The following is a 26,639-nucleotide window of genomic DNA, read 5'->3' as shown; positions in this document are numbered from 1 at the left end:
GATACCAAAGGACTACATTGCCAATGACGCATGCCCCGTAGTAGGTAGAATTCATAGCTCCGATAGTGTCATTGTTCAGTTTGAAGTAAGTGAGGAAACTCTCGTATGCGAGTACAGAAGTGGTAATGCCTGCAACATACTTAGGTCGGTGCAATTTTCGGTTCGCCATCTTTTCCTTTTCACTTACCAGTATCGTAGCCATAGAGAACAGATCCGAAGGTGACATATGCCAGGCAGAGAAGTTGATATCTATTCATGTTGAACATGTTGGATGCGGCGGGGGTGTGGTGCTCTGGAAGCAATTGACAATTTGTGCCTGGGTTCTGAAGGATAGGAGTACGTAGTGGATGATCAGTCCCCTGCCTAGGGTACCTGGGGCATCTGGAGTATGAGCTCTATTTATCCACCTCCTGAACCTCCTTTACCCCGGCCTCAGTCAAGATTGGGACTCCGGAGTCGGGATTGATATGCATGAGTGTTTCCAAACGCGGGTGAGTCACCAAACGCCACCTCCGTATTATCTCGCGGATTGAATGGTCAGGCAAAGCGTCGAGGCTCCGAGGGCGCGGGTGTTTGACCGTGCCAGCTTTCCATAATCGACAGCTTATCTGCCAGCTGATGTGGACCACCGTTAAAGCCTCGATCTACTTCAATGATCTTCAATGATTTAAACCTTGAGTAGTATGAGCTATTATTTAACAATGGTGAAAATTTGGAGAACGTATTTTGTGTACGGCTCCTCGACTTTTCAGAGAAGTCCCAGAATTAGAAACCTCTATAGAGAAACGCTAAATAGAAAAAGGCCTCGGAACTGCGCAGATCCTTGCCTTCAAGCCGCACCGCATAGCTTTGATCAATGATGTTGACTGTCACATCTTGTTCTCAAACATCTTTATGCGCACCATTTTTCGGCAGGTCTATCAGCCGAAGGAGGTCCATTAGAGTCAACCGTGCCCTATGGGCTGATGACTCTTTTAGACAATTGGTACGAAGGCCTGTAAACCAGATGGCAGAGGGCAGGCATAAGTAGGTCGTGCAGGTCGAATGATGCTAGTGATGCTAGTCCAGATTTGGTGTCCCCGGATATCTGTAACTCCACAGTTCCTCCATACTTGGACCCACATCGTAGTACTCGTAAGTGGCCGCTTATGCATCTCCAGATATCTCCAGACCTACGCGCAATCACACGCAGAGAGCGTACAGTAAGCATGCAATGACCAAGTGCCACGAGAGCCTTCGCCGCCATAGCCCTGGCGAGAGCCATGGCAAGACCCACATCAAGTTTCAATATGATGCAACTCGCGTCCTTATCGAACGGCTTCACCGTGACCATGGTCAACGCCGTCAGAACTCAAGTTTCATCGACATCGACATCAACATGGGCTCATTGGACATTGCTGGGGGGTGGCCGAAAGGCGCCCTGCCTCCGATTGCGGACATCATCAACAAACCGGTGGACGCGCCGCGGCCCATCAAGGTGATAATGTTTGGCGCAGGGCTGGCTGGTGTCATGGGAGGTATATTGATCCCCAGAACCATCAGAAACCTGGAGTTGGTCATTTATGACAAGAATCCGAGTCTTGGAGGAGTATGGTATGAGAACAAGTAAAACGCACCCCAAAATCACTACCAAACCGCAGAACACAGTGAGCTGAAAATTGGAACAGATATCCCGGAGTTGCATGCGACGTTCCATCCCACGTTTACCAGTTCACCTTCGAAAACAACACCCAATGGAGCAGTTATTATGCCCCAGGGCCAGAAATCCTGAAATACCTCCAGTGTACCGCGGACAAATATGGCGCAACCAGACACATGAAGTTGCAACACAAGATTCTAAAGGCCAAGTGGCACGAGAGTGAGGGAAAGTGGCATGTCGATGTCCAGAATTTGGTGACTGGCGAGGTCGAGTGATCCTCAACTTTCAATATCCTCCGATGCTGACAACCAGTGTTAGATCTTTACCGACAAATCGGACGCCATTATCACGGGACTAGGCAACCTCAATGTATGGAAGCTTCCCGATATCCCTGGACTACAGTCATTCAAGGGCAAGATTATGCACTCCGCCGGCTGGGACACATCATACGACTACACGGATAAGAAAGTTGCGCTCATCGGCGCTGGCTCGAGTGGCATCCAGATTCTGCCCAATATTCTGCCAAAGGTAAAACATGTCGACCATTATATGAAGAGCCGAACTTGGATCACTCCAGGAGGAATTGGCTCGGAAGGATTGCTTGACAGAGACATGAAACGTGAGTCTTTAAGGGTGAGTATATCAAAATCAGCCTTGCTCACACTGTTTTAGCCCAAACCCCAACCGAGGATCTGGAAAAATTCCGAAAGCATCCTGAAGAATACCTCAAGTACCGGCATAAAGTCGAAGAAATCATGAACAAGCCGGTCCCAGCTTTCTTTGACGGCACCCCTGCAGCTGCCGCAATCCGCCAGCTTTGTGCCGACCATATGAAGAAAAAGCTCGGGAAGAAGCCAGAAGTATACGAATCTCTATTGCCAGATTTCCCTCCTGGCTGCAGAAGATTAACCCCTGGACCCGGGGTAAGTCAATGTCACACAGCATGTTGATTAAGCAAGTCACTGATATACTTGTAGTATCTGGAGGCCCTTTGCGAGGACAACGTGAATTTTATTCCCACCAAGATTGAGCGAGTCAACGAGACTGGTATCCAAACAGTTGATGGAGTGCAGCGTGATGTGGATTTGATTATCTGCGCAACAGGGTTTGATGAGTTTGTGGCCCTCAATTCCTCTTTAGATATCCTTGTCTGACGATGTAAATAGCACATACAAGGTTCACATTCCCACGTACGGTCTAGACGGCATTCGTCTGGAAGATGTTTGGGAAGAAGTCCCCGAAGCGTATCTATCAGTCTGTCCTCGAAAGATGCCGAATTATTTCATCATGGGCGGTCCGAACGGTGGCCCCGGTCAAGGTTCAGCGTTGCCCTTTCTGGAGAACGAAATGCGGTATATTATCTCTTGCATCGAGAAGATTCAGAGAGAGTACATTAAGTGGATGGTTCCAAAGTCAGTATTGCTCCCTTTGTCCACAGCGCGACATAAGTCTTTCCCTACGATCCTGGATTTACCTACTGACATGAACTTTCTTCAAAATATAGGGATTCCGCCGTCAAGAGCTTTGGCAAGCTCGTAGACAAATACTTTAAGCCCACGGTGTTTGCTGTGCCTGTGAGTGCTTGACTCCAGCCTGGAGTTGATCGGAAGCCTTTGCTAACTGCTAAAAAGTGTAATGCTTGGTGGAAAAACAAGAGAGATCCACATGGGCGTCTTCTCCCATTGTGGCCAGGTACCTCGACCCATGGCTCCTACGTCTTCAAGCACCCTCGGTGGGAAGACTTCGAATACAAGCTGCGAGAGGAGACCGACGACAATCCACTGGCTTGGATCGGAAATGGATTCACTGAGAAACAAGTGAATGGAGAATTTACGTCAGGCTATCTCGACGAAGCGTATGTTCCAGTGGAAATTCCGTGGGAGAAGAAGGCGTCTGTGGAGATGAATGGACACTCTCACACGAATGGTGTTGGGGCATGAGGACATGATGTTCCTTACAGGAATACATAGCATTGGGTCTTGATGAACACAGAGGTCTCGAATACACATAGTGTTTGTATTTGAAAAGTGTGGTCTAAGAGACACTCAACATGCCTTGGGTCACTACGAGATGCTCCCACTGGGACAGGCTATCTCCAAAAATGGAATGCCGAAAGATCGGTGCAAAGTAACAACAATAGATTTTCATACTGTTAGACCCCTTTGTTGCAGCATATGGATGGAAATATTATTGCTCTACATGTCAATGTGCCTTACCCTTCGGCTAAACTACTCCAGAGGCGAATCTGTTCATCATTTACAACAGCTTGATGTTGAGGGGAGCTACTCGAGAGGACATCGCCTCTCTAACCAATGTCTTTGCTTGTGGTTTATGCAAGTTTCCAAGATGTCGTGTAGCAAGTCGCGCGAGAAAGCCAAAGACAGTTCTGCCTTCAAGATCAGCTGAGTTTGGCTTATGAGGCACAGGCCCACAAATATTACTGTACGTGCGATTATGAGTCCACGACCCACTCTAGAACTGTCGGCCAGCAGGTAAGTGACCGCTTGCTTCCACAGTCAAGTCTTGAGGCCTGGAGTCAAACCAGGCTTATCTAAAAGAGAATTGCGACTTGACCAGATCCTCTGCTTACGTATTGGTTGCTGAGTGCGTCTCTGCAATTGATCATATAGGTTTCGATTGGAGGCATTTCATTGACAGTACGCAAACATACCAAATCTGGCGAATCTCAAACAAAGATGGCGCCCTCTCAAGAAAACGGAATTGGTCTGGGATCGAACAACGAGATACGTTATAATGAGAGAGGCTGGCCCATAAGAAACGAACGAGGATACGAAACAAATGAAGAACATTTCGGAACACGAAGACCGATTCGCGTCATCCATCTTGGTGCAGGTGTGTCAGGGATTTGCTTTTCAAAATTTGTCCAAGATCAATCAGAGAACGTCGATCTACAGATCTATGAAAAGGATACGGATATAGGAGGAACATGGCTCGAAAATCGGTAGGTTTGTCCTGCGCGAGCGCCTCTTGTTTGGGAATTTGGTAGAACTGTTTGAGGACCTTGGGCCTGACGTCCAAATAACGATACTTAGATACCCTGGCTGTGCTTGCGATATCCCATCGGCGGCATATCAGTTCACATGGGAACCCAACCCTTTTTGGCCCGAGTACTACTCGGAGTCGAAGCATATCTGGCAGTATCTCAAAGACATTGTGGAGAAGTACGGTCTCATGAAGTATATCAAACTGCAGCACACCATTACAGGAGCCTACTGGAACTCTCAGCAAGGTCTCTGGGAGGTTGGCATACAAAGGCCTGATGGAACCACATTTGTCGACACCTGCAATGTCTTTGTCAATGGAGGAGGAGGGTTGAAGTACGTTGTGTGATCCGAAATCTTCTGTTTTGAACGGTGATGCTGACATGATGTTACCCTTGCACCAGTAACTGGAAATGGCCTGACATTGAGGGCCTTCATTCTTTCAAGGGAAGTCTCACGCATAGTGCTCACTACGACGAGAGTCTCGATCTCCGAGGGAAAAGAGTGGCCGTGATTGGCATCGGAAGCAGTGGCATCCAAATAATCTCGAAGATCCAGCCACAAGTGAAGCAGCTTTATTGTTGGGTCAGATCCCCCACGTGGATCACGCCTGGCTTTGCACAAAAGTTCGCTGGTCCTACCGGCGGCAATTTCAAGTGTGCGTACATCGTGATTCTCAAGCCAGTGTAGCGTATGATCCCTGACAGACATTCCCAGATACCACTGCCCAGAAAGAAAAGTTCGCCAAAGATCCCAAGCTCTTTCTCAAATACTGCAAAATGATTGAGTCTGAGCTCAACGTCCGCTTCAAGTTCATCCTCAACAACACCGCAGAGTCCAAGACAGCCAGGAAGGTAGGATCATTGATTCACGCAGAAAAAGAGAAGACCATCCACGCTGACCCTGTCCAATCAGTTTGCCGAGGAAGCTATGAGAAAACGGCTACAAGGAGCTGACCCCGAGGTGATTGAAGCCATCATTCCCAAGACTTTCAATGTCGGGTGTCGGCGTCCAACGGTGAGGGCCTCATGAGAAAGTCTGCCGTATAAGGTCTAATTTTCTTTGTATAGCCCGGTGAAGGTTTCCTTGAAGCGCTCACCAAGGAAAATGTCAAAGTATACACGAAACAAGTACAACAGATTAATGCCACAGGTTTCATTGATTGTGAAGGATGTCAGGTCGATGTGGATGTCATCATATGTGCCACCGGGTAGGTCAACTCATACCCGACCGCATGAGCTCCAAGTATGCATGTGCACTAACTCTCTGATGATAGATTCAACACCAGCTTCATCCCACGTTTTCCAGTGGAGGCAAACGGCTACAGCATCGCCAAGCTGTGGGAGAAGGTGCCCGAGTCGTACATCGGCCTCGGAGTTCCGCATAGTAAGAATTTTCAGCAGAATCTGGACGGGTCATCAGGTCGCAGGCTAATCATGTCGTTCCCTCTCTCTTTAGTGCCGAATTATTTCATGATGGGTGGTCCCAACGGGCCATCCGGACATGGATCACTTTTCCCCATGCTCGAAATCCTGGCTTCCAATGTGCTCCAGTGCATAGACAAGATGCAGCGAGATCGAATCGAAAGCATCACTCCGAAGACTGAAGCTGTGCGGGAGTTCAAAGAACACGCGGACCTGTACCTCCAAAGGACTGCATGGACAGGACCTTGTTCCAGTGTCTTCAAGCAAGGCCGAGTCGATGGCCCGCTTTCGATGTTTCCAGGCTCGAGACTCACGTATCTGGAGCTACTCTCTATTCCACGATTCGAGGATTACGATATCATCTACTGCAACAAATTGAACCGATGGCAATTTCTGGGTGACGGCTTTGCTGTTCGCGAGTTCGATGGCCGAGACTTGTCTTATTACATGGGCCTGGTGGATGGAGAAGATCGTCAGATTGATCTGGAGGGGGCATTGGAGGCGGATTTGCAGGATTTGATTCATCAGAACCGAGTTTGAGACAACATTTGCGATGTACCGTTCGAAGCAAAGCGAGATGACAGCCGGTTTTGTTGTAGCAGCAATGTCTTGGGACAGACGTAACATGTCAAGAACGCTAGACAGGAGCATCCCGATCTCCTCCTCCATCATATCGGCTTTTCCTCATAGGCATATAGATTTGCATTGTCCTAGTCCCAATGATGCACCCTTAAGGATCTCAAGGGAGAAAGTCTTACCTTCGGTTTTGCCGCGTGGCCACTGACCAACAAGACATAATCGGCGTCAAAGCAGTGACAAAAGAGCATGTTCGTACCCAGGCAATTAGGGACGTATCGGCTTTGAGTAATTTATCCATTTATCTCAATATAACTCTCGTTCATAATTATATATCTCCTTTTCTCGATCATCCTTGCAGAGCACAAGGAGATTGCTGCATGCATTAAGGCTCACATCTCTGATCTTATCGCATGATCTCAATATTGCTTCAGAGCCTTTGCCACAACGTCCACCATGTCCAGGACCTTTTCTTCCTCTAACCGTTTGCCCACGATTTGCAATGAAACAGGAGCGCCGTGGTAGATGTCCGGGTCATACTCTGCTTGGACCTTGGAGTCTAGGTCGTTAAGATATTGAAATTGTGACAGGTCCCGGGCCTTGTCTAGATCTCTATCGGCCATTGTCACTGGAAATGTGCAAACAGGAAGGTCTACGTGTAATTAGTGTCAAACCAGAGTCAGGAGGTGCAGCATATTCAACCCATACCTAGTAGGTTCCACACAGCTGTATACCCAACGTAGAATCTCTCCTGCGTAGCACCCAGACGTGCGGCGGCAAATGGGGAAACTGCTTGAATGATGCAATCGATCGATGCCATGCGCTCGAGGTACGACTTTTGCAACTCTCCCTTTTTCAAATTGTTAGAGCCCACGACCGTGGCCTGGACTATTCTGCGCTCGGGCGAGGCTTTGAAGCTGCCCATGGAAGGAAGCAACGGCTCATCCCACTCCTCGAGCATGTCGGCGACAGTTGTGCCACTGAGCGTGGACAGCCCCAGTTGAAGAGTCTTTGTCATCATCAGTCAGACATGTTTGATGACAAGATGATTTGTAGCAACAAGGCGAACTCACTCTGAGAATCTCGCCATGGTCATCCACGCGCCAGTCAACTACTTCATGACCTTGGGCCTCCAAGGCCGTTTTCACCAACCCCAGAGCCCTTTCGACAGGAGGATGACAGTGGACCACACCATCATGTCTCCCGATCAGCCCAACCCGGAGCTTTGTTCCCTGCTTCAGCACACTGGTTTTCCACTCCATCGGGAGGCATTTTGGATCTTTTCTCCAGGGGGCCGCGGCTGGGGATAGAATCGTCTCACAAAAGAGGCGCAGAGAATCTAGATCTCTTGCCATGGGACCACTTACGGCAGGAACAAATTCCTGTCCAGGAATCCCAGACATGCCTCCCCATGACGGAAATCGACCAACACTGGGCTTGAGGCCATACAAATAGCACCACGCTGCAGGTGTGCGGATGCTCCCACCTAGGTCGGTACCGACCCCGAGTGGCGAGCCATGGAAAGCGATCAACGCGGCTTCCCCTCCACTGGATCCTCCAGGACTGAGTAGTTTCTGAAGTGGGTTGCGACACTCGCCCCAGATGCAGTTTGTCGTCTCTGTCATGAGCATACTTGTAGGTACATTTGTTTTGGCGTAGAGCACGGCGCCCAGCTCTCGAAGGATCGATACCAGAACCGTGTCATTATTTTGAGGCTGGTTCGCTAGGGCGGCCAGTCCGATGGAAGCTGGATAAGGTGCAATGATGAAGCAATCTTTCAACGAGATCGGGAGACCGTGGAGAGGGCCAACAATACTTCCGGTCAGCTCCAGGTGCTCGTCCAGAGTCCTAGCCGTCTCGAAGGCTTCTTTGAAGAGGACTTCTGTCAAGCAGTTCGTCTGTCGCAATCATTAATTATCTCAGAAGCCTGTTGCAGGGAGATTGGCATCCTACCAGTTTCTGAGCGAGTGCTGCAGCCTTGCAGAATGCCTGCGTGACTGCTAGGGAAGTCCATTCTTTCTGTGCAATATTAACCAGAATATCCCTGGCCGACGTCTGAATTATCTTAAGCTCTTCTGAAGAATAGTATCCCGAATCTAGGGAGTACTCGGTCAGATTCGCGGGCAATTTTGATTCATCCCACTCTGGAGGTTGATAAAAAGCAGCAAGAGCATCGTTCCTCCGCTGACAAGCCTTCTTCGCGGCCTCCAAATACTTCGGAGGAGCCATCAGGAATGGTACATTGCAGGAGAGAGTTCAATCAAGTCGATGGCTAGTTACACAACACAACTCATGTGGAACTTCTTTGCACAAAAGCCCTTGGAGTATGCACCACCCATTTCAAACACGGGCAGAATCGTTTCTATCTACATGGCAACTTGGTCAAGCCAGTGACTAAGCTGTCGATTATCACAGTATCCCCGTTGTTTTACCCCACAGACCCCTTTTTGAACAGCATGCAATTAACGACACACCGTCGGAAAGTGTCTAGCCTGGAGCCACGGTTGGTTCGATGGGCTTCACACAAAGAGAACACCGCCAACCTTCAGAGGCACATCCTTTGGGCGACGTACGAGCATGATCTCGGCAAGCCTTTTCTCTTCATCCAAAACTACACGTCTCTACAATGATACTCGGGTTGCCGTTGGGTCTACCAACGTACATCAGACTGCTTTAATTTGTACTGGCGTCTCTTGTCAAGTAAGTTGGGGATATCTGAAAAAGTGATTTTAATGTCTCCCTTGGGCATCCCTTTCTCATTGTATACTTCGATGTTTTCCCCCAAGTGTGGCTGACTTCAGTCGCTTTTACTACGCAGGCTATGTTCAATTGGTAAATGTCGTACTCTAGAGCTTCCCAAGAAGCATGATCCCTGATTTGAATGCTCAAGGAGCTTCCAATCATCCGGCGAGTCAAGTCGGTTGCTGTGCATCTTCTGATTCTGGAGACGGCCTGCAGCCAGAGATGGGATAATCCAGGTGGTCTGCAGAGTTAACAATTATTCTTGCTTGACCATGGGGCCCTTGTCGGCGGTCCAATTCTTCAAGAAGAACTCCTCTGTGTAGTTGCCGTCCTCATCCAAGCTTTCCTGCGCCTTTTTCCACATATCTCGAATCTTCCGGGCCTTCTCTTGATTACGAGGCTTGATAATGCAACTGTTCTAATGTCAGCACCGAAACATGCAAATCCAATTTGAATAGGGGGACTCACTCGAAAGGTGCTGGCCCTGCAACGAGACCGGGTTCAAATGCATCTCTGTCAATTGGGATCGGCTTTCCCTTCGCATCCAGCTTTGGATGAAACTCGAAGGCCCAGAGCAGTCGACACATTGCGATGAAGACAGTTCTTTCCGCCACATGCGAACCAGGGCAGATACGCCGACCTGCCCCGAATGTGACATGCGGCCTTCTGCTGTAGTCATTGATCACACTGAATCCTTCAATTGCAGTTCCTGTTTCCTCGAATCGCAAAGGGTCGAATTCTCGCGGGTTCGAAAATCGTTCCGGGTCGTTATTGACAGTCCAGACCTGATCTCTGTTTAGCAAGAACAGGCCTAGGGGACAAACGTTTGACTTACGCAGTTGACCACTCCAGCACCCGCGGGAAGACGGTATCCCATGTAGTAATCATCCTTGGTCAGCATGTGAGGCATAGGTCCTCCTGTCAAAGTTGTCGGTGCCCCTAAGTTCAAGTTAGCTGCTCAGATGCTCAACTCAGTCTGGCCCGCACATAACATACATCGCAGTGTCTCTTCCATGCAACCACGCATATATGGGAGCTCCAATCGGTCTTCCCATCCTGGAAGCTTGTCGGCGGCGATCTTGGTATCGATCTCTCGTCTCGCGCGTTCTTGAACCTCAGGGTAAAGGACCATTGCCTGTATAATGTGAGTTAGTTCCGGAACTTCATGGCGCCTTCCGTCTTACCTTGATGAAGCTCAACAATGAGTTTGATTGCGTATCACTAGTTAAGGGTGAGCGTGCGGCAGACTCACAGAACAGCTTATCCACTTACGTGGCCGCCATCCAGGCATCACCAGCATTGGCTGCAATTTCCCTTGGAGTAAGCTCTCCTTTGGGACTACCAGCACTCTGGGTGAGCATGTCTCGAGTGAAACCTGTGAAGAATATTAACTTATAAAGTAAGGTCAACTGCAGTCTTTGACCAACTTGGGTAGAATTTTCCATCGGCGATTTGTTTCTTCGCGGTTGCCACCATCTGGTCCCAGAGGTTGTATTGGCCCCTCCACATATCCTCAATTTCAGCCTTGACGGAGCTGAAGCGTTCCGGAATATGGTGAACAATATACCTAGTCAAACCAAAGAAATCGAACAACTGATAGTGTTTGCTGGCCTGGAGTGATCGATGGAAAAGCTACATCGGTGTCAGAACATCATCGAAAAATTCCAAAAATAATACTCACTTCCATCAACGCTTTCATGAGAGGGGACTCAAAAGAGTCAATTCTTCTACCGAAGGCAATCGTGCAGCCGATACTGATAGTGAATCGCTCGAAATGCTTTCGGAAGCCTGAGGGGCTCTCGAGGAGGTCGAAAAGAAGCTTTGAGGTCTCAAACGTCTTTATAGGGTTGGCAATTTCCTAGCAGGAGCATATCTTGGGCTACTGACCTGGTATGGGAGATAATTGTTAGACAGTTTGGCATTGAGTCTGACATGATAGATCTTCCGCTGTCGTCTCCAGCCATCGTCGTTCCTGGACCAGCCCGAGAAAATGTAAGCGTCTCACACGTTATTCTGTGGTCACAGACATCTCGCCATTGAACTCACGGTCTAAGAGCAATGTTGTTTCCGCCTCCACAATGGCTGAAGAAGGTAGACCACCGACTCGAATAAATGGCGCCGCGCTTCTCGAGCAGATCTGACACTGCCGTAGCCGTTCCCAGCAAGATCAATGGACGACCACCCATCTGAACGGAGACGACAGGACCGTCTGCAGTAGTCTATCAGTATCGCGAGCAGCAAGTGACGGGAACATGATTGCCTACATTCTTTGAGCCACTTGTCGTATTGGATATGAATTCCAGTCTTGGGGAAAACGTGTAGGTTGCCCACCACGGGCAGTGTTGGAGGTCCTGCGTAAAAAATCAGAATGAACTCTATCGGCCTCATTTTGCCCATCTCAAGGAAGGACTCCAAACCTGGCGGATAGTCTCTTGGGCGCATGCCATATCTTAAAAGCCTATATAGCAGTAGTAGAACGCCAATGCATGGAAGGCCCCATCGGACAAAGGATGGATCAACCATGTTCAACAACTTGGACGTGGAGGTCGAAGAGTAGATTTGAGACGTTATAGGCGAGGAAGCAAGCGATACCTCAACTGCTTTGGGAGAGTCAAAGGGCTTTGGAAATGGTGTCCTTCAGCCAGAAACAATATCTTAGCAGAAAATCAGGCGGCAGCGCGCCATAATTCTGCAATATTTCTACCACTGGCAGGCTAGGTACTCTGAATAACATGTGGTCCACAGCAGGTGTAAAATACGACACTTGCCATGTTCAGGGTCGAGGATCTCCCAGTGCTTACGATTACTGTACGATCGATTATCCAGCGGATGGTCATATATTGCTCCACAGATTTGAATGGGCAAGCAACCTCGGTGCGGGCAACCCCAGACACTTCTTAGAATATTGTAAATGCTCAATTATTCATCGAAACTCGACGATAGTAGTATTTGTGTATATTGTGCGCGAGGAGGACGGAAGGTCAAAACCAGGACACTAGAATATAAATCCCTCGCGTCCAAAGCCACGGGATTTCTCAATACGCAAGCCGATCTCGAACTACTCACTACCTCCGAGTCCCTCCAAGCAAACTACAACACTTGCACCATGCCCAGCTCTTTGGCCAACAAAGCCTATCTTGTCACCGGCGGGTTCTCTGGTATCGGACTCGCCACCGTCAACAAGTTGCGTAGCGAAGGCGCAATAGTCCACGCCATTGATCTGTCCAAATCCCCTCCGGCACACTTGGTCTCGGACAAGTCAGTTTACACTTATCCTGGGGTCGATGTCAGCTCGCGAGAGCAAGTCATAGCTCTGTTTAAATCAATTCTCCAGGTCACTCCGGAGATTTACGGCCTGGTGAACAGTGCCGGCATTTGTCCTGTGTCGTCCAGCGTGATCGAACCCGACGACACGTTCAAAGCCGTCCTCAATGTCAACGTGATCGGAACCTGGAATACTTGCACCGAATTCTTCCAGGAGGCCCTCCGACGGCAGAAGGAGGGCCTCCCAAAGTTGAACACGAGCGTGGTCAATATTGGATCTACCGCATCTTTGAAAGGTTTCTCGACCCTGACCGCCTACGTGGCCAGCAAACATGCCGTGCTGGGATTGACACGGTCCTGGGCACTCGATTTCGTGGATGCTGGGGTCAGGGTAAACCTGGTAGCACCAGGGGGGACCAAAACCCCCATGGCGATGGCCCAGGTCGAGGACAAAGGTGTACGCGGAGAAGCGTCCCGGTCGAAGCCAGTAAATCCACAGAACAGATTCGGCGAGCCAGAGGAGCAAGCGGAAGCCATCGTCTTCCTGTTGAGCGATGCTGCTTCATTTATAACAGGGCAAGCCCTCCCAGTCAACGGTGGCGAGATGTTCTAGAAGACACCGAGTCTAGAATAGTGAGGACGATAGTTTCATCGAGCAGCTTGAAGGAAAAGATCGAAAAAAACATTCATCTGATCACATCTGTATTACTTTGCTAAGACCTAATCGCGAATGCTCTATCAAGAAATTGGTACATTTCGTTCAGATCTTCTGTTCTGGTGGAATGCTATGATCCGAGTCACTTCATGTCCAATTAATGAAATCAGCAGCGGAGAAAGGCTGGTTAACCGCACAATCTTGATTGGCTCCCCGAAGGCGCAGACTCCACAGAAGGTCAGGACCCCACACCAGGCTCCCCGGATGATAGGGGGCGTTTCCCCTTGGCTAAACTCCAAGCACTGTTAATAATCGTTCGATGACAATGGCTTTCCCCAGTTTCGGCTCACTCTGTTCCCGGCAGAGGTTGAAAGTTTTCGCTCCATCACCATATCAGTGCTCACGAGCTAAAATCCAATCCCGAGGCCACCTGAACACGATGGCTTACCCTGTTGAGGCCGAGAGTTTGGACAATTTGGATGTCCATCCCCCGCTGAGGCGCCAAGTGTAGAACTGAGAAGCGAGTTGATGCCGCCCGAACCCCCACAAATATTGGTAGACTGGTCACTCGCTTCCCTGCGTACGCGGGAGCCCCGGGTTTGCCCACGTTTCTCCGATCTTCCTCCCCAGGTTTTTATTGACGGTCAGCTTATCTACATGAATCCTCACGTCTGACCTCTCGCATGCCACGTAAAGACCACCTAAACATCAGGCCACACACAGAATATGGCTACCAGAAAGGCATCCTCGACGATGCGTCCGCAAGCTGACGAGCGTAGGTATGGATTTGATCCCGTATAATTTGTCCTGGTGTTTCCCTGTACCAGGCTTATGGGTTGGTTTGCAGGAAGTTTCGCAATCGGCTGTCTCAGAAATCATTCCGTGAGCGACAACACAACTATGTCAAGGAGCTAGAGCAACATATCATGAACCTCTCGGCTCAAGACGGCGGTCGATACACTCTCCTGTCCTCGGAGAACAGGCGACTGCGATCAAAGCTGCTGGACATCCGAAACCGCATGACCAGCACGTCGAATGCGCTGAATCGCCTCGCGGCTGAGATAGCCGAGGTCCTCGAAATCAACACCTCTGGGTCGCCAGAAGAAACGCAAGACGGAACCCAGGATGCCAGCTACAACCCAGAGCCCGGAAAACTCGTCGCTGCCGACAGCACTGCTGGGGATGATATGATAGAATGGACGGGCCCAATTGTTCCCACGAACGCTGTCGTGCAGTATGAAGAGCCAGCCATAGAGCCGCCCCCGCCGCTGTCGGAAGAGGTTGTTGTGGACAATCAGTCCTTTTCATGGAGCGGTGACTTGGGCCAGTCTCAATCTATGCCCAACAATGACGCGTCGCTTGTCTGTCCTCCTGCTATCAATTGCGACACCAACCCATTATCAGAACTTACCCCTGACCTCTTTAACTCTCCATTTCCTTGGTCAGCTTTGGCCGGGAGTCAACAGCATGCCAGTTTTGCTGCCCTATGTTCGCCCATCAATTTCAGTCTTTCACCCATGCTCCCAAAGCTCCTGTCTGAGGGCCTTCGTCCATCCCGCGCCAATTCCCCCAATGCCAGTCCCCCGTCCGCCAATCTGCCGTGGGCTTCAAGATTTGCGGAACACATGGAATCAATGGAATGTGTCTTGCGACAACAATTGGATGTGAGCAGGGGAAAGGCATTGACATTCAGCAAGTAAGACTGGCGCTGCTCTTGCTATCGTCGTGTATCATTTTGTTGACTTAACATTTCCAGGGTCTCCGAAGCCTCCATAGCATTCCTGTCCGTCTTCGTCAATTACCTGTGGCCCGGAACCTCAATTATGTGGCTCAACTCATACCTGGCTCAAACCGCGGATCGGATTTTGGCATGGAGGATGTCTCCCAATCTCGTCACCTACAACCGACTACTGCCCGAATATATGCCCTCAGCTTACGAAATGGAGACTCCTCACTGTGCCGTGATCGGCTGGTTCCCCCATGCTCCGCTGCGAGAAAAACTGATCCGTCTTTACGACAATTCGAGGCACCTCGACCAAATCTGGATCGACACACTGTACCACACGGTAGTAGAGGTGCCAGACATGTCGCAGATCCTGACTGATGCCGAACCAGGCCCAGGATTCCTGGGCGTGTGGAAGATCTTCGACACCATCTCGACAGCGCCGGAGCTGGTAGCACACGCCCTCGGCGTCCAGAGTTCCGGTATGACGGAAATCTCGCGAATTCTCAGAAGTATTCTCTCAGAGAAACCCAACCCGGCAGACGTTTTTCGTCTGAGCGGATTGGTGTCCGACGATAACGGCTGGACACCTGTTCCATTGGCCGCTCTCCTACAGTCACCCAAGCTGGCCCTCAAGGCCTACTATCACCTCAAGATGTACGATTCGCCGCGGACATGGAAATGGGACCCTGCCTTTTTCGAAAAGTATCCGGAACTCACGTGGGATGGGTACGAAGCAGTGGTAGCGCGCGGGAAGAGCTACAGGCAGGATTGTTACATGCCTTCGCCCTGCGTCGACAATTTGACTTGCGGGGCTATGCTTGGTATCTACCGGCAGGTCTTGGGCACGTTACAGAGCTAGACGTGGCTTTGATCAGAGTCCGAGTTGAGACTAAGGATAGGGCTCTATGGATATGATATAGCGTAGTCAACTGGTCAGGAACTTACATTCACCTCTAGAACTCTGATGCTGAAAGGTCTATTGTAATATGATGCCAACCTTGGTCCTCTTGCTCTTCTATGTAAACTTTTAGTCCATTCCTCTCTGTACCTTCACTCACTGGTCCCAATTACAGAGTCCCACGCTCTAGGAATTGTATCGGTACCTGAACGTAACGAGCTCGCAGGTACTCCGCTACATTCTTGCCCAGAAAGTCCACTGTGGTCGCACTCATCACTCCGCCTCCTTGAAGATTTCGAAACAGAAAGTGGACTCCACGCAGCTTCGGCAAGTCAAACCTCTCGACTAGCACAGGCCGGTCCTTGCTCTTGTCGCGATACTCCTTTCCAAGCAACTGTTTAATCACCGGGACGGTCAAGGTCTGCTTTAGCCACTCGTACTCGTCGTCGTGCCGTACCCAGAAGCCACAATTGGCGTCGGAAGCCTTGTCTCCCGAGCGCCCGTGAACGATGGACCCCAGAGGTCGTATCTCGGTGGGACCAAAATCCTTCACCGGGGCTCCCTGAATCTCCGTACCGGCCGTACTGGGCTGTCGTTCCGGGAAAGACTTGGTCACGGGCGGAAGAGGGATCGAGGTCTTGCGGCCGTCAAAGTGGACCACATGTTGGATGTCGGCCTGAGGCATCAACGTAACAAAGTACTCGTAAAACGGTTTGGGCATACCCATGCGAAGATCTAGGTGGAAGGTAGCGCCGGGGTAGCCTTGCATAATGTTGTCGACGATGGGACGGAGAAATTTGGCTGGCTCGAGATCTTCAGCGGCCCTTGCCTGTGCAAAAATACGCACCAAGACCGTGGCGGCGCTCTGGCTGTCTGCGTTCGCCACCGGCGCACCGAATGTTTTGAACGAGAACTGGGTCCATTTTGAGGAATGAGGGGCAACGAGTTTGCGGATCTGGGCTTCTAACAGACGTACTTTGTCCTCGACATGCAGGCCGGTGACAAAGTAAAAGCCCTCGGCCTGATATCCACCTCGTGACGTGATACCAACTTTCGTCGTTGGTGGAGGTGGCAAGGAGCGAACACCACGTAAGGCGACCTTGTCTCGTCCGACCTGCTCGAACCACACCCCATCAAGGACTGCGGTGACGTCTGAATTAAAGTACCATGGGCCTTGAATCTCGTAGACCAATTGTGCAGAGCATGTGTCCACAGTTACCGCCCCTAAGATAGTCCACAGTAAGCACGTTGGGGTCAGAAAGCGGACTCTGAACTCATGACATTGGCAAAACAAGGGCTCATGGTTCATCTCAGCAGCGGAAATTGGCAGACATTACCTCCAGAATGCTTTTGCTTGGTCAATATCACCGATCCATCTCTCGAAATCTCTGCAATCGGGAAGCCTACATCTTCCAACCTATCCAATCCCAGCTCACGGAACCCAGAAAAGTTCCCTCCACAGACGTAGTTGCTACACTCGATCAGGTGCCCCGCGAGAAATGCGTTCGCGAGCTGGTCAAACTGGGTCCGATCCCATTTGTGGTAGAACGTAGCAGCCCCAATGACGGGAGATGCATCGGCGACCCTTCCACACAACACAATCTGCGCTCCTTGTTGAAAAGCTTCCGCCACACCCATGCCGCCCAAATAGGCCTGAGCGTAAAAGGGCTCGAAATCCCACTCACTCAGCACTTCCCCGTTGTAGATGCTCTTGAAGTCTTTGCCATTTCGCTGCTGTTCTTGAATGATAGGAAATACTTCGTCTCCCGAGACCCAGGCCACGGGAATTCTGAGACCTACGTCTGCGATCATGGTACACACTCTATCGTAGAGACCTTTGGTATCGCTCGCACCAGCGTTGACTGCAACCTTGATGCCGTGCCGAGCCAGGTCCGGTAAAGCTGGTTCCAAGGCTTCAAGAAAGCTGGCTTCGAACGCGGGACCCGTCAATGTCAAGGGGTTGCCTTCGTCTCCGGCCGATACAGCAGCCTGATCTGCTTTGCGCGCAGCCGCGACCACCATATTGCCCTCGGACATGTAATCGGCAATGATAATGTCGATCGGATCATTCGGGTGGTTCTTCGCAAATGCTGCCATTGCATGTCTCCTGTCAGACGCTGAGCCCGAGGCGCCTTGATCGTCAGCAATATCACCGTGGTAGAGTTAGACAGTACATACCTGCGATGCGCACGGGTCTCGCCATCTCTGTCACGAAGTTCGGCAAGGGGTCAATGGTTCAAGTCTATGGTGGGTCAAAGTAGAGACCCAAAGTCGCTGTAAAACCTTGAATTTCAGATACCTTACCAAACGATTACCAGAAGACGATCTTGTGCGTCTCTACGTTGAAATCAGCATAGGCGAGCGGTACACGGTGCGATGTCCTGTCCAGACCCTGGAACGAGCCAAATTGGTCTTCGCGAAGAAATGAAAGAGACTTCTAGTCTCTGGCGAAGATGAGCTGGAAACTGGAGGGAAAGTGTCAAAAGCTCCCCCCGAGAGTTCATGATCAGCTCAGAGCAGCAATCTCGGTTTTGAAGAGGACTAAGCTTTGCCAGCGGCAACGCTGACTGTCGGTACATCACTTCCCAGGCGAATTCTCATCAAGAGGGCCAGCGAGCATGGTGGCAATGGTAACCTCGCTCGATGTAAGTGATGGCTGATTAAGGGGATACGCATCGACTAGTGAGAAACCCCTACAGTACGCTTGTGGGACTAAACACGCTAGACCTACCCTTCTCCATGGGGAGCATGGCGCATCGGACATTGTAATCGAGCACTTACTGTACAGTGGACCAAAGGGTGCCCACCAATCCGCTGAATGCCGAGTATCGGATGATTTCGAGTCGAACTTTAGTTATGCATTTCTCCTGTGCAGGGGCCACAAAATTCTTCCGGTCCGCTCGTTCTTGTGCTGAGTGAGAGACTTCTAGAAGTCTATCCTTGTTTCAACTTCTCTAGTGAGCATTCGCAGAAATCCCAACGTCGACCGTGACCTCGAAAAAGCAACTACAAAATGGCTCCAGTAATGTCAGACCGCGAACAAATCCAGAATGTCGTCTCGCTGTACTGTCGATGTCAGGATACAAGAGACTGGGATCGCATGAGACTGGTCTTTACGCCAGACGCAATCTGCGACTACCCCAGCCCTCCTCTGGCGAGGTTCGAGAATCTCAAGGACCTAGGAGAACAAATGGGGGCTTTGCTCAAGGATTTGAAAACGCTGCACAACATCACGACCCACTATATCGAGTTCACCAGCGACACCACCGCCCGCTCTGAGGCATACACAGTCGCTTACCACTGGGGAACCGGCGACAGGGAGGGCCAGTGCTGTGTCGCCACGGCCATTGCCACTGACGAATTTGTCAAAGGCGTCTTCGACGGCAAGGAGTGTTGGAGGATCAAGTTTCGCAAATTCGTCATCCCTGCTCCACCGGTGGGAGATGTCGGTCTGCTTTTCCCGACAGGAAACACTACCATGCCGAAGGAATATATGATATCTCAGTAGAGATCACGCTTGATCGGAAGCGCAGTGAACGTGGACATTAGGCTGGCGGGGAAATAGAGCTTCAGATCTTCAAAGGTGCATCTACAATTGTCAATCTCTGGTTGCACAAATTATTGAGACGCAAGAACCAGGTGGAGAATTCATCAGCTGGTAGACGTATCATACACTCAACAGAGTACTTGATCCTGGTGATCTATTCCATAGGTTGGCCTAAAGATATGTTTAATCTCCGTAACTCGTGAGGTCCTAGAATAACCCAAATTCTGTTCTGGGACTTCTCTCGGTTGGTGCCTAATCTATTTGAATGTACGATATACCGCTCTCTCAAGTGCTTTATGTATCGACACCGCTCCGTGATCACCAGGGGGAAAATACTGGCAAAATACCACGCCAGCGATACCGGTGTGAGGATCCACCCACTGGGTTTGAATCAGCATGAGAAGAAAAGCAGGACAAGCCGTGAAGGCAACTCACCCAGAAATTATTCGGCATTCCAATCCACTGCAGACTTCCCTTTCGACGGCCCTCAGGATGATCCGCCATTGCTAGCAGTCCGGCCAGTCCGTGATCAGTGTGGACGCCTTCTGGAATACTATAGCCTAGCATGAAGGCAAACGGACCCTCCAAGAAGGTCTTGATGGACTCTTTGTTCAGAAGCTGGGGAGAGAAGATCTCATCTAATGTGGACTTTTTCAAGATTGGCTGCCCGCCGCGCAACAATGCCATGAAAAGCTTCGTGTAATCTTTTGGACTTGAGTATGCCCCTTGCCCTCCAACGCACGTGGGACTGGGTATCGGGACCAGCGGCGTTTCCCTCGGCTTCAAGATACCCTCCGCATTTCTTTCGTAGGGTTTGACGAGCCTTGCATAGATTTCGGGATTCAGTTCGGGATGGAAGGTCGTCGATGTCATGTCCAAAGGCTTCCAAATGTTTTGACTCATGTAGTCTTCCAAGTGTTGACCACTCAGGCGCTCGACCTGGGAATTGGCAGACGAATCAGCTTTGTCACTTTTCTTAAGTGGCTCAGCTATACCAAGCCTGCCCAAATGTTTGACTCACCAGGATCCCTGCCCAGTCTATGCCAGCACCATAGAGAAGCTGTGCACCAGGTTCATCAACCAGTGGAAGCACCCTGGTGCCGATCTGGGTTCCGATTAGCACTCCTATCTAAAACGCTTCTGTCCTATAGAGGGTTTGACATACCATGGTGTTATCGAGAGAGTAGTTAGAAAAATTGTTCTGCTTGCCCCACTCGGTCAAGGAACTGGACATGCCCTCTACCGAGACGCCACTTTGATGAGAAAGCAGGAGCCTGGTGGTTTGAAGATAATCAGCCAAATCCTACTGAAATAATCAGGTTTTCTATGTTTTGATGTACCTGACGGTAATTTTCTTCGTTCGCTTGCGAGTCTTCCACCGGCCAAAGCTATCTTGACCGTCCAGGATTCCGAGCAGAGCTAGGTCCGGGAGAACACGAGCAACATCTTCGTCCAACCCGATCAGGTTTCTTTCAACACACTGCATGGCGGCGATGGTCGTCATCACTTTGGTCTGGGACGCCAGCCAAAACACCGAGTCCTCGCTCAAAGGCACATCTGTGCCAGAGGTACCCGCCGACCTAGAGTAGATGACTGCTCCTGGTGAGCCCGGAGAGTCAGTACAGACCTTGTTTCAGGTGCCTACAAAACCCAATGACTTACCATCTTTGTTGATCACGCTGCAGACAGCAGCCGGAACTGCATAGCTGGAGTGTTTTGGGTCGGTAATGTTGGTCAAGAGCCGGTCAAAGTCCTCCATAGTCGTCTTGGCTCCCCTAGATTTATTCCTGGGATCTCACTTGACTCACGTGAAGAAAAATGGTCACTTGTGTAGGCGACTAGAAGCAGATGTTTTTCTACTGCAAAGTGCCATCACCTCCTAAGCAATTGCCAATGTCTGTAGACCCTCGGTCTTCGTTCTCGCTCAGATCGTGAGAAAAAGTTCGTAATCGTTGAATTACATACTACCTGCACAACCCGACCATGCCCCATGGTGGGTCCACTTGACCGGATATGGTGATCCCGAGAACCGAACAAATCCTTGCCTTGGTCTTCCACGCCTGTCAAGGGTAGGTCATCTGGGGAAAGGTCGTCTCGGTGGGTATTTGACTTCTTTCAAATGGCATACGTTCGCGAGAGCTGACCACAATGCCGGAGGCTCAATCGAGGCTTTTACTATGATGCATGGTAGACTGGGCACAGTAGTTCACGACTCTGATAATACTTAACCTCTCAGTTCAGCACGTTGCATCAAACCCGACATCGCCCAAAGTCACGCCGGTTTTTACCAATTGCTGACCTTCCTCTCCTCCAGACAGAAAACTTTTACAAAGTACACAGTACACTCTCATCGCGATGCTCAGCGGCAAGGTCAGTCCCTCTACCCGGGCACGCCTTGTCACTTGCAGATCTCACAAAAGCCGTTCTAACATGATGTCAAGGTCGTTTTGATCACTGGGTGCTCTAGTGGAATAGGCCTGGCCACGACAAAGGCCTGTTTGGACGCAAAGGCCCAAGTGTTCGGGTGCGACGTCCAAAAGCCACCCGCCGAGCTGTTAGGACTCCCAAACTTCTCATTCCAGTCTTGCGATGTGTCGAAGCAGGCAGACATCTCTGCTACAGTGGAAGCGTGCGCCAAGGCATTCAATGGCCGCATCGACGTACTTTTGAACGTTGCCGGTATCTCGGATAGCCTCGGTTCGGTCGACAGCTTGGACGACGAACAATACGACCGAGTGGTTGCTGTTGACTTGACGGGCCCTATCAAACTCATGAGAGGCGTGATACCTTATATGCGAGCCCAGAAGAGTGGGTCCATAGTCAACGTCTCGAGCAGGGCTGGCATGGGTGGCGGTGTCGCCGGTGTGACATATACTGCCAGTAAGCACGGGCTAGTAAGTGACTCTCCCAGCGACGACACAAGATACCGAAAACAAAGGCAGAATTTCACAGCAGCGAGCTTCTTGCTGACAAGGAATTGCTGGGAAGCAGATTGGTGCCACCAAGAACGTGGCCTGGCGCTACCACCAAGAAGGAATCCGGTGCAATGCAATCTGCCCTGGAGGTATGTTGGAATGTCCACGACCGCAATTTGCAAGCCCGAAGCTCATGACTGATTGTTAAGGGGTACGAACCAACATCACCAATGCTATATCAGAGGGCATCGATGTCGAAGCCTTCCAGAATTCGAGGTCCGTATGGATGCGAGAATCTCCTCCCCTTCCTCATCTTGAGAATCGTCTGATGCTAACCCTTGTCTGTCGACGACAGACCTGTTTTGAATGTCCATTTCAACCCACGGTCCACGGATGCTCTCAACGGTCAGGATGGCCCCATTGCCACTGGCCCCATCAGCCCTGAGGAAGTTGCAAATGTTCTCGTCTTCTTAGCTTCCGATCTCAGCTCCGCGATCAACGGGGCGGTGGTTCCGGTAGATAAGGCATGGTCTGCTGTTTGAGTCCATAAAATGCATCGCGATCGCTCGAGGAGGTTTGATAGCCTCACCAAAGACCCCTCGGGGACAGAGACATTTGTCAGCATTCTTCTCATGCCTATATACTCGATCTTTACTTGCAGACAATGTCCACAGTTGGGTAAAGCACACACTACATCAAGCTATTTCAAAACCTTGAGTATCCCTCAAGAATAATTCCCTATTGTATGTCAGGCGTATCTATGAATTGCATATTTTGACTTCGGTCTTGTGCAGAGCGACCGATTGTTCTTCTCGGTCTAAACACGCGAGATTATTTGAGCTGCACCACAGTTCGGGATCAGTGAATACGTCCTTTCACTTTCAGCTGAAACTCTTCGCTGAGAGTCTGGGGTTTAAAGGGGGTATGAGCTCGACCTAAAGGTGGTGAACGCTCAAGGTACTCGCCTCTTGGCAGTCGCTATGCCCCTTTCCCTCCACGTTGCGGACAGAGGGCACTTCTGTTTCCTAGAAGGACACTCAGATTGTTGCCTTTGTATATCTCGTCCTAAGCGGGCTCTTATATGCCGTGGTTTTCTGCCACAGAATCTATTCAAGAACCTTTGCACGAAACAGTTGTGAATGTCATTTGATCTTTTGCCATCTCAAATTCCGTTGGTCTTGCCTGTCCGTTGCTCACACATGATGACATTCGAAGTCTAGAGCGCCCTTGAACAGGTTGTCGATTTCTCCCTGTGACAAAAAATCCACTTCGGGAAGGCTGTACATATTCGAAGTTGTGTCTAATGTGCTGTTGTTGGCTGCGCACGAGCAGTAATTTGACGTACGATCCATAAAGATCGTATAGTCAGGAGATATCATGTCAACTTTTTGGCTCGTCTTGTAGCTGAGCGGAACTCCCGCAACGGTCGCCGGTGTCTCGGGACTCGAGCTCGCATCGTGACGCTCACCACTGGTGCTGTCTACTCTGCTGACGGGAGTCAAAGCTGACCTGTCTGAGGCGTCCTCCGGCTTCGTGAGCTGTTCTTCATCCTCGCCGGCGATTCGACGGACTGTGGCAAGTCGTGCCCTGAGCCGTTGGTTTTCGCCAAATGTTTCGTCGAGCAGTTTACGCATATTGGCCATCTTCTCATCCAAGTTGACGGCAATTAGACTGTGGACTAGCGTCTCGAGATGTTCGATGTATTCCTTTGTCCTTATCCGACTCATTCGCTGTGATTCACGATCTTGCCTCCTCTTACGCTCCCGTCTCGGCTCTATTTTGGTGTCCTTAGGGCCACCCTTTGGGGAAGCTGTTTCTGACTTCATTTGGTTGTTGAATTCTTTCGACAGGTTATTCTTGTGGAATTGATGAATCGTAACTCTCTTTCCGAGACAGCGCCACGCAAGTTCAGAATTCTATATGCTGAGCACTGCCCCAGAATCCACAGCACTTTTTGTCACGTGTGCTTGCCTTTCAGGCCGTTTCCCTCAGAGAATCATCCTCGCTCGTACGCATGATGAAACCTATTGTTGGTTGAGTCAACGGCAAGTCCGATAATTCTCATGGTGACAAGACCCACGATGTGTCAGCGTACATACAGTAATCGATAAACTCCATGGCAGATCCACCAGGCTCTTAGGCAACGCCTGAATCCACCGTACTCGGAAGCTGCTACTAGCTCTACGTGCTATGCCTCGAGCAGAGCCAGAAAGAGTGCTGACTTTCCGGACTTTCAAGTAGGATGTAAGTCGTAGAGCCATCACAAAAAGGCCTGTCAGTCATCACGTGCCTGAGCTTTCTCATCCTGGTGTCAGAGGGAATAACAGTCACATACAGCATAGTCACAGTTTCTTCATGGCTTCCTCTGGGTTCTCTCAGAGACAGAGGCTCTCTGGTAAAGTAGTGATAATTACAGGTTGATTGTTCTTTCCCTTAGCATATGGGCTATAAGCTAATGGAAGGACAATAGGAGGTGGCTCCGGCTACGGTGCAGGTATTGCCGTCCGCTTCGCCAACGAAGGTGCAAAGGTTGCAATCACCGACATCGATGTTGCTCGTGGTGAGGCACTGGCTGCCTCCTCGAAGGGCAAAATTCACTTCTATCAACAAAATGTTGGCAATATCCAAGATTGGCAGAGAGTGGTCGCTGCGGTGGAAACAGAACTTGGGAAGATCGATTGTTTGATCAATAACGCAGGAACCACCTACGCCAATAAGGTCAGCCCAGAGAGATGCGCTTAACACTATCCTTTCCGGTAGCTCTGACATCTTTCAGCCGACCCTCGAAGTGACGGAAGAAGATTTCGATCGCTGTTTCGACGTGAATGTCAAGGGCATTTTTCATGGAAGCAGCACGGTCATCCCGCGTATGTTGAAACATAACCAGCGAGCCTCTATCATCAACATCGCTTCCGTGGGCGCTACACGCCCCAGGCCAGGCTTAGTGTGGTACAACAGCTCCAAAGCTGCAGTCTGTAATGTGAGTCTTTCTCACTTAGTGCCTGAGCTGGGAAAGCGAGGCGTGCCTACGAGGCGTGTCATTATGGGAACTGATTTCTCTAATCTCTAGGCTACCAAAGGTCTCGCGGCAGAATTTGGGCCCCGTGGTATCCGGGTCAATTCGGTATGCCCATTGCTCGGGGGCACAGGATTGTATGTTATTGGCTGTATATGTGACCTCAAAAACTCATCAACGTCGACAGATTCCAAGCGTTTTCCGGACAACCTGATACGCCTGAAAACAGAGCCAAGTTCATTGGGAATGTTCCCCTCGGTCGGCTTTGTGAGCCACTTGATGTCGCAAATGCGTGCTTGTTCTTCGCAAGCGACGAATCGGCATTCATAACAGGAGTCAATCTGGAGGTCGATGGTGGAAGAGCTATATAAATCGATGTTTCTAGCACAAAATACCTTGCCTTGACAATAGATATTCTAGAAGGCTGGGGGAAATTACATGGAAGAGCCCGACCACTCTCAAGGAAGCTCGTTATGTAAAAAATTGTAGATAGACAAGTCTGAGACTGTGACCCTCTCGAGACCGCGCAATTAGATTAGCAAGACTTTCGCAACGGCTCTAAAGCGCTCAGCCAACATCGGATCCGTAACGCTTGAGACTGGCATGCAGCTCGCGCAAAATCAAAGGCACCAACCCGCACCCCCAGGCTACAGAGCGTCTCGGAAACCCATAGGATGACACGGAGTGTCTGCTTCAGAGAAATTGCCTGCCCGAATACGTACGTATTCTCGAGTGCTGGGAGCGGATCCAATGGTCTGCGATTTAGATCTCCGAGAAGAGAACTCTCGGAACAACGAGGAAGAGTTGTCGTCTCGATGGTCGACTTGTCGCCGCGATCGGCCTAGTGAACCATAAGTCCTCCATTCACCCAGACGAATCCAGCCGTCTAGGAAACAGGACGTCGCCAGGACCCCTGCATATACAGATAATGCCGGGGGAGCTGCCAGTGATGGACGGTGCTGAGTCGCGCGAGACATGAACGTAGCTCAGCTAGGTGAGTAATTATGTGATTAGGCGGTTATTAATGGCGCGGTCCGGGATGCAATATTGGCCTAAAACGACAAGGGATCCGCTTTGAATGCCCATGTTTGGCAACTCCAGACTCTGCGAGATGAGAGCTTGAACCCGTTCAAATTCGAGAACCATGTGCAAATAAACAAGGGGTGTAGAAACGCGGGGATGAGGCGTCTGGGATGCTCTGATCCACAACTTTGATCCACAACTCTGGTCCATCC

At 50.3% G+C, this 26,639-nt stretch overlaps 8 protein-coding genes across 8 annotated transcripts; 6 read left to right on the top strand and 2 right to left on the bottom strand.

Annotated features, from left to right (window-relative positions):
* Window positions 1–1,378: 1,378 nt before the first annotated feature.
* On the top strand, window positions 1,379–3,579 carry PV06_03219 (uncharacterized protein; the record flags this gene model as incomplete). The annotated part of the gene is made up of 8 exons (XM_016403982.1): window positions 1,379–1,605; window positions 1,668–1,905; window positions 1,958–2,258; window positions 2,312–2,562; window positions 2,617–2,753; window positions 2,806–3,051; window positions 3,144–3,213; window positions 3,271–3,579. The coding sequence occupies 8 exons, from the start codon at window positions 1,379–1,381 to the stop codon at window positions 3,577–3,579; spliced, it is 1,779 nt and encodes a 592-aa protein (XP_016264987.1).
* A 3,481-nt stretch (window positions 3,580–7,060) lies between these two features.
* Window positions 7,061–8,870, bottom strand: PV06_03218 (uncharacterized protein; the record flags this gene model as incomplete). Its single annotated transcript, XM_016403981.1, has 4 exons — window positions 7,061–7,293; window positions 7,350–7,650; window positions 7,715–8,539; window positions 8,595–8,870. 4 exons carry the CDS (start codon window positions 8,868–8,870, stop codon window positions 7,061–7,063), a joined length of 1,635 nt encoding a protein of 544 aa, XP_016264986.1.
* Window positions 8,871–12,489: 3,619 nt separating this feature from the next.
* On the top strand, window positions 12,490–13,260 carry PV06_03217 (uncharacterized protein; the record flags this gene model as incomplete). Its single annotated transcript, XM_016403980.1, has 1 exon — window positions 12,490–13,260. One exon carries the CDS (start codon window positions 12,490–12,492, stop codon window positions 13,258–13,260), a length of 771 nt encoding a protein of 256 aa, XP_016264985.1.
* Window positions 13,261–14,028: 768 nt separating this feature from the next.
* PV06_03216 (uncharacterized protein) lies at window positions 14,029–15,887 on the top strand (the record flags this gene model as incomplete). The annotated part of the gene is made up of 3 exons (XM_016403979.1): window positions 14,029–14,081; window positions 14,150–14,998; window positions 15,059–15,887. The coding sequence occupies 3 exons, from the start codon at window positions 14,029–14,031 to the stop codon at window positions 15,885–15,887; spliced, it is 1,731 nt and encodes a 576-aa protein (XP_016264984.1).
* Window positions 15,888–18,883: 2,996 nt separating this feature from the next.
* On the top strand, window positions 18,884–19,666 carry PV06_03215 (uncharacterized protein). Its single transcript, XM_016403978.1, has one exon. It carries the CDS (start codon window positions 18,940–18,942, stop codon window positions 19,432–19,434), a length of 495 nt encoding a protein of 164 aa, XP_016264983.1. The 5' UTR covers window positions 18,884–18,939; the 3' UTR covers window positions 19,435–19,666.
* A 2,162-nt stretch (window positions 19,667–21,828) lies between these two features.
* PV06_03214 (uncharacterized protein) lies at window positions 21,829–22,930 on the top strand (the record flags this gene model as incomplete). Its single annotated transcript, XM_016403977.1, has 5 exons — window positions 21,829–21,843; window positions 21,915–22,367; window positions 22,465–22,537; window positions 22,598–22,664; window positions 22,744–22,930. The coding sequence occupies 5 exons, from the start codon at window positions 21,829–21,831 to the stop codon at window positions 22,928–22,930; spliced, it is 795 nt and encodes a 264-aa protein (XP_016264982.1).
* A 651-nt stretch (window positions 22,931–23,581) lies between these two features.
* On the bottom strand, window positions 23,582–24,214 carry PV06_03213 (uncharacterized protein; the record flags this gene model as incomplete). Its single annotated transcript, XM_016403976.1, has 1 exon — window positions 23,582–24,214. One exon carries the CDS (start codon window positions 24,212–24,214, stop codon window positions 23,582–23,584), a length of 633 nt encoding a protein of 210 aa, XP_016264981.1.
* A 529-nt stretch (window positions 24,215–24,743) lies between these two features.
* On the top strand, window positions 24,744–25,775 carry PV06_03212 (uncharacterized protein; the record flags this gene model as incomplete). The annotated part of the gene is made up of 5 exons (XM_016403975.1): window positions 24,744–24,783; window positions 24,859–25,106; window positions 25,165–25,368; window positions 25,459–25,541; window positions 25,592–25,775. The coding sequence occupies 5 exons, from the start codon at window positions 24,744–24,746 to the stop codon at window positions 25,773–25,775; spliced, it is 759 nt and encodes a 252-aa protein (XP_016264980.1).
* Between the last annotated feature and the right edge of the window lie 864 nt (window positions 25,776–26,639).

This window comes from Exophiala oligosperma (genome assembly GCF_000835515.1).
Source record: "Exophiala oligosperma strain CBS 72588 unplaced genomic scaffold supercont1.3, whole genome shotgun sequence".
Lineage (NCBI taxonomy): Eukaryota > Fungi > Ascomycota > Eurotiomycetes > Chaetothyriales > Herpotrichiellaceae > Exophiala > Exophiala oligosperma.
Note: the sequence above shows the minus strand (reverse complement) of the source record. Positions and strands in the feature narration are given on the sequence as shown.

Excerpts from the sequence above, each read along its gene's own strand:
- PV06_03215 (XM_016403978.1), top strand. The coding sequence starts at position 18,940 with ATGGCTCCAGTAATGTCAGACCGCGAACAAATCCAGAATGTCGTCTCG.